The sequence below is a fragment of the Trachurus trachurus genome, assembly GCF_905171665.1.
Source record: "Trachurus trachurus genome assembly, chromosome: 10".
Classification (NCBI taxonomy): Eukaryota; Metazoa; Chordata; class Actinopteri; order Carangiformes; family Carangidae; genus Trachurus; species Trachurus trachurus.
In genome coordinates, this window is record NC_139894.1 from 17,083,497 (window position 1) to 17,090,511 (window position 7,015).

Sequence of the window (7,015 nt, forward strand, 5' to 3'; positions counted from 1 at the left end):
ACTTGAAGCTCAGGAATGTAACTGCTGTTCCACCTGTTTTGTCACTTCCCATTTAACATAGCAACTCGTCATTCCTCCATCTTTGCTGTGTCAACAGTTGTGGCTAATATGAAGGTTGGTAGAGAACCCTACTATTTTTTTTTGTTACAGTTTGACATACTGTATATGTATTTTGAGAAATAACTTTGTATTGGTGCTCTTTGGCTGCTCTATACAACTCTCTCCACCCTGACGACTCTTACTTAATGCTGCCAACACATCACGTTATTTTGTGCCCACCAAAGAATTGAGTCGTTTGGTGTTGTAAAGCAGATAGATAAAAAGAATTGCATTTCATTGTAACAATTATACAAACACTGTAAACTAACAATAGATTTAAACTACAGTCCTCCTGTTGCACTTACGGGCCCATGCAGCATTGTCCAATATAGAGTGGTTTTCTCAGTTCATTTACTGTCCGTATGAGTACCAACAATATGGCTGCGGGTAAAAGCTCAGGAGTTTGCGGTTCACTAAAAGGACCATTTCTGCTAGCTGTTGAACCGTTGAGTAGAATTAGTGGAATTGCTGTGGTCTAGATTTGTTGCAGAAAGCTGGGAGACTGTGACGAATAGTGAGGCTGGAAGGAAAGGGGTTTTAAAACATCAGGGGTGCAGATTCATGGCTTCTCCTGGTATGTGCCTCAGCTGTATGAAACTGACCACCTCAGTTCACACACAGACACACACACACACTCAGTGGTCTTAAGCTGTTCCCCTTTTTACCAAGGGTCAGATGTTACGTGCTTAAACGTACACTACAGCTGTCAGTTTGTCCATTTAAAAGTTTCATCAAGGTGAACAGAAGCCTTTCCAAGGACTTTTAATGCCGCTAAGAGATAAACGTATGACTTATTTCACCCCTGATATGAAAATAAAATAAATCTACTCAGATTACAATTCTTGTCAGGGCTTATGTCTCAGCTGCTAGCATAAGACTTAATTCAAGCCTTCAAGGGCTTTTCAGTACTTGAATCTAGGAGGGGAAAAACAATATAATTTATGATCCAATATGTATTTGCAGATGCCTCAATAAATCAGCTAAATGTCATAAGTCACTTAATAAAAATTGGCCAGAGGGCAATCAGAGTTACACGATCAGCACTGTGGGAAGTAAGGACAAGATGAGACAGATTACCTGTCTGCTGCTGTTTTATTCCATTTAGTGAACTGCTATGCAGATATTAACACCTTATGGTTGTTGCACTATAATGTTTCACTTGATGAAACAAGTCAGAATTCAAGTAAAAGCTGCTTTAACTTTCACTTTTATACTTTTGTTTATGTTAAAGTTTTCCTGGCATGATCAAGACTTTGCCAGTCCAAATACTAACTCTTACAAGACACCATGCATAACAACCGTGTTTTGATTAATAATGTCACTTAATTTCCCTTGATCCATTCAGTCAGCATACATCATTGCACAAACAATGCTCCCTTGAAGCTACCACTTTCCCTCAACCCCCTGCTGTCCACGGTGAATAGAAAAACCTTTAAGCATGAAAGGTCACACAAAATAGGTTAATAGCAGGTAAAGCAGACACAAAACAGTGAGCTGTGTAATATGCCTCGGAGCACAGCAAACAGAGAGCGGGGAGGGGAGAGGAGAGGGACTCAGAATCGGAGGGAAGGAGGGAGGAAAGAGACAGATGATTGATGCATGGATAAACCAAGAGAGAGAATGAGAGGGCAGGAAGGAGGATGAGAGAGACAGACCACAGGAAAACAACCCTAAAGATAGACAGTGAGGGAGGAGAACGTATGGCTTCTGAAGGTATACAAGTCAGCCCAGAGCAGTGACTCTGTTCTTGTCTATTTGAGATGGAAGCATACATGAGTGATGTGTAATCGGCCTGATGAGCCATGTTGTGTAATGATACGAGGCAGGGCAGCTCCGGGTAAACTCCTGCTACACTGCACTTATAGGACATGCACAAGGCTGATTGGGTTTGTGCTTTTAGTCCACCTTATCGTCGCTGTGTGCTTCGCTCCGACAGCTGGCACAGGCAGAGGGAAGGAAATAGAGAGGCATAGCGTTTCAAACTGGAAACAGGACTGAAGACTCAGTAAAGAGTCACTGATTTAAGTAAAGGGTTAGAGCCAAATAAAAAGAAGCGAGCTACTCGACTTCCACTTAAGCAAGGCAGACATTGATCCCATAACAAAAGTGTTGATCTTCCCTGCTAATGCTACCCAGCCTCCCAGCGTACAGACGGCATTCAACAAGCTCTCTCTCTCTCTCTCTCTCTCTCTCTCTCTCTCTCTCTCTCATAGAGTCAGCTGAGCTCAGCAGGATCATCAGAACTCAGCTGAGTTCAATCTTTGGCATTCAGCCCTTGCACAAGATGAATTATGTGTGGCGACACTTCAACACCCTCCTGACAACTTTGTGCATTTCAACACAAATTGACAGGGTATTAATTCTGGGGCACTGCTTACTTCAACGCTACCCAGTGGCAGATTTGTTTTTGATTCTGAACGCAGAATTTACTGCTTCGGATGAGCTGTCTTCGGAAAAAGAGAGATGTTGGCTTCATCTATATCAAAATGAAACACACATTTGTGTCAAAGTATAATTACTCTGCCAGACTGTCAGGTTTTGGGATGTTGAAATTGACTGAAATTATGTCAGAAGGATACTGCACAACAATCACATTTATCACGCTGCTAACAAATTACAGGGATACTATAAAGAAAATGAAACCACTCTTACAACTTCACTATAATGAAAGCCAGACCTCAGATTCTACCAAACAAGAGCAGCTAGGGTTACAGCAAAATTTTTTTAGACAGATGTTGACCAAGCTGGACAGGATGATGATGCCACCAGGACCCTTCCCCAACAAAAACATGATAAAATGCAATAACCAAAGTCTCAGTGTGTTTCATGGCACAGATAAGCCTGCAGCTCCTCATCCGAGCCTGTTAAAACCTCCCAAAACAATCAGAGGGATATGCTGCATGTGCACTGCTAAAACTGTTCCACATGCTTCACATGGCAGCAACACACGCATCTCTGCTGAATCATTCTAATAACAAGAATCTGCGATCCTGTGCGCAGCAGGGGGAAGCTTCCCAAATTAGGGTCCGTGGCTATCCTGTGGTCTTGTGGGAAATACAGGGGACTTCAAAGGAGATGGGGAATAATAAATATGAGAGGATTCTTTTATATAAATATTTGACTAGAAATGGTCCAGTGAAGAAGAAACATACAGTTTCAGTGTAATGTTTTGCGCCAAAAACGAGCGTCTGTACAAGAGGCTGTTATCCAGTTTGGCCATGCAACAATAATCTGTCCATTCATAGAAGGTAAACATCAGATGAGGTCCGCGTGTCTTCACTGTTTTTACTACAGACATGAGAAACACACGAGAAACGTTGCCGGGACCAAGTGTGTGAAGTTTGAGCATTGTACCAGCAGCCTACCTCAGACATGTTCATGCGCGTGTGACTCAGATCCATTCAAGGGGGAATCTAAAGGCAAAACACAGCAAGGAAAATCCCAAATTGTGGGAATTGTGAAGAAAAAAAATCACAAACAACCACCGCTTCTCGTTTCTGCTCCCGGGCGCTCTGGTCTCCTCCGAACCGCTCCCCCCGCCCCGGCGTGTCGGTGCGCTGCTTTGCCACCAACCTGAACCCCGCACAAGCCAGACCGAGCCAGACACCTCTCTGGGAGGGGTTTCAGACACCTACCAGCTTTACATGCCGAACACTCTTTTCTTCTGTCATCTTGAGAATAGCCTCCCAGAAGAAAAAAAGAAAAAAAAATGAAGTTCGGAAGAAAACACAAGAGGCGTGGACAAAGAAGATTGAGCCAAACCGGGATAGCGCAGCTATAGAGAGGACTCCTTCTCTCCTCCTTGGCCAAAAAAAAAGTGTGCTCCACTCAGCGCGGCGCAACGCGAAATAATGATAATGACAATGACAACAACAAACACCACCACTAGCGCCGGTGCGTTCAGTGAGTGGGGCTGCACCGCTCCGCTGGAGACAGCTCCCAGGCAGGCGGAATATTCAACTTTGGAAAATGAGAGAGGGAGAGAGAGAGGGAGAGAGAGAGAGAGAGAGAGAGAGAGAGAGAGAGAGCGCGCATGCAGGCAGACAATCACAGGAAAGCGGCTCCTCCTACCCTCACAATAGTCTACTAAAAAAGAGGCTCCAGCGCGTTACCCCCAAATTGCACCGCACTGTAACTTGTACCCCACTAATTACATGACATGTGAACTACAGTCTGTAGCCCACAGACCTCAGACTCCACGGGCGGTTTATTGGATAATCCGGTTTCATTCTGAGGTCATACTGTGTGAGAACAACTCGCCTATTGACCTTATTGAATGATGTTAACTCGTTACCAGACCACATACAAAGGTCAGACTGTGAGGTCGCCAACCATTCACACCACCTATCACAGACAGAGTGACAGTCATTTCCCAGCCTGGATGATGATGATGAATCAATTAATTAATGACCACAGTCGCTCTTATTCTGGCGACTGATGCAACCCTGGGTAATAAAGAAGGCTTAAAAGTTCATTAGTATCAATAAGTAAAAATAGGGAGGTAACACCATGTTCAACTACAAAAAAAAATCCCCCCAAAAAAGGCCCGAAGGCGCTAATTAGAATATTCATAGATTTAAACTTGAGTAAAAGTGGTTTATAATAATGGCGATATCACAGATTAATTTCTTGGATTAATTACACCAGTGTGCGTGCGTGTGCTAAGTAATAATTGTGTGGTTTACTGTGTGTAATACTCCTCTATATAACAGTTTGTCTGTCACTAAACTGCAGTTTACATGCCCCACATTGTTACTGTAATTTTCCATATCTAGAGGATATCACACACGCACCAAAAATAGGCCTACCTCAGAGCAGGAGCTCATCTGCAGGTGTGTGTCCTGCTGCTTTGTTGTGTGTGTGGGAGCTCGGAGTGCAGAGGTTAAGAGGTTTTGTGGAGATTTCCAGCAGACTGCCTCGGTGTGTGTGTGTGTGTGTGTGTGTGTGTGTGTGTGTGTGTGTGTGTGTGTGTTGTTGCTGCTGCTGCTGTCTGCAAGCCTGTCCTGCACTGCACCTGTCTGACCTAACACACTGCTTGTAATACCCCCCCCCCCCCCATTCAGTCTCCACTCTCTGCATCAGGGGGGCCACATGTGCTGTGGGTTCCTCGTAATAACAGACAGATGCAAAACGTAGTGAAAGTCATGTAATATTGATAGAAATGTTAATGCTGGGGATGTTCAAAGTGCTTACAGGGTTTTCTTTTTTTTCTTTTTTTTTTTTTTGAAAGCTTCCAATAGGCAGCCCTGGTAGTTTTGAGAGATCAAAAGGAAGCAGTTGAATGAACGTACAGTGTAGAAACAATCAGTGGGTGCCACACAGCAGGTACCGGCTTCTGTGGGTAAACAGCGCCAGACAAGGTGTGGCCTGACAAGCAGGTGTGCACGACGACTGTCAGCAAGAGCCGCCACGTAACATCTGAGAGCTCACTGTTTACTATATTTACCTGTCTGCTTCTATTCAATTCATCTACAAATAAAAGATGCTGTGCCTTTTCTTGCCATACCCGCCCTCCCGTTGCCAAACCCCATCTTCCTGTCTGCAGCAACGTCGGCCTCCTGGTGAGCAAAATCCTCCAAATGATCTGTTCTGCGCTGTGAGGTAGAATCAGTTTGTCATCTGTCTATCTGCAGCGTTTATCTTATACCTACCTGCGTTTTCCATCATCTTATCTCTGTCACTACTCACTACGAGGTGGTGTTACCAGATGAACAGGTATGATCACGGAAATAGCAGCAATTCAAGTCAAAGAAGGTGGATCTTAATTGCAGCTTTGCTCTGTGAAGAAAATGCATAATAATCTTTTTTTTTTTTTTTTTTACAAATTGCAGTGATTAGATTTGTTTATTTCTTTTACTCATGGTGAACAATGCAAAAGTTGATTTATTTTATAATATGCCCTCATGACTAGAGTAAGCTACAAGTGATTATTTAACTATAATCCCCTGCTGAGGTATTTTGGATTTTAATAGGTATTTTGCTCTTTGAGCCTGGCAGAATAGTAGGTTGATTGACTGCACATACATCGCCTGGATGCAGCCCCAGGCATCTATCTGTACTGTCTCCACTCACATATCCTCACTGACCACGTAGACATCTGAATTTTCTGACTGGCAGTCGTCTCCTCTGAAGTCGGCCTCGCCGCCGTCCGGCGCTCTGAATGAACTCAGCAATTTCTGGGCAGGACATGACTAATGTGTGTTTGCTCAGAGTGTGTGCAAAGCGAAGCGCTGTGATTGGTCGAGGATTTGCTATTGACATTATGATAACAGCCCCTTTTATTTTATTTTAATCAGACACTATTTTCTCAGTCTGGCTTTGGCCGCTAAGACTCATTTACTTCTGCACCACTAGCTGGTTATTATATCACCGTCCCGTGTGATTACAGGAACGACAACAGCAAATATACCAGTGATAAAACTGGGTTATAGCCTCAGAATTTCACTGATAAAGCAAAGTCTGTGAGCTGCTTCAGATAGTCAGCTTGAGTCAGCTCTTACACTCACTTGATATACGCTCTTTACTGCGTAAAATGCACCCTTTTGATTATGGATGTGTACTTAAGCCGTCAGTGCCCCCCCCCCCCCCCCCCCCCCAACTGCTTTTGCTGCCATGCCTGCTGCCACACCGCTTATCTGAGAGTTCTGCTACTTGCTGTCACTTGCTGCCAGGGCTGCTTCTCCTTTTCATATAACATTTTAAAGGCCTCCAACCTGTAGGCTTTTTAATCCACGTCTCCCCGGGGGGTGGAGAAGTTGTTATGGATGCTCCCCACTCCCTGCTGTGCTGAGTTTGCTGCCTCTTTGTGTGGAGGGGGAGAGACTAGACACCAAATATCAACACTATTTGTAGCCTACAGACATGTTTACATAATAGCCTAAATGATTCTATATGTAAACTGGGTGATTAATACATT

The 7,015-nt window shown here is 43.9% G+C and overlaps 1 protein-coding gene across 4 annotated transcripts in view; it reads right to left on the minus strand.

Moving 5' to 3' along the window:
* The window catches only part of mid2 (midline 2), a 98,035-nt gene extending 91,795 nt beyond the window's left edge, over positions 1-6,240 (minus strand). For 2 of the 4 annotated variants that reach the window (XM_083980230.1, XM_083980229.1), the window contains exon 1: positions 6,172-6,240. In XM_083980230.1, the coding sequence (XP_083836356.1) occupies positions 6,172-6,196 (25 nt within the window). In that variant the 5' untranslated portion in view covers positions 6,197-6,240. Of the gene's footprint in view, positions 1-3,464; positions 3,646-3,734; positions 3,925-6,171 lie in introns of those variants that run through there. The other 2 variants (XM_083980231.1, XM_083980232.1) reach the window with 2 other exon arrangements.
* Between the last annotated feature and the right edge of the window lie 775 nt (positions 6,241-7,015).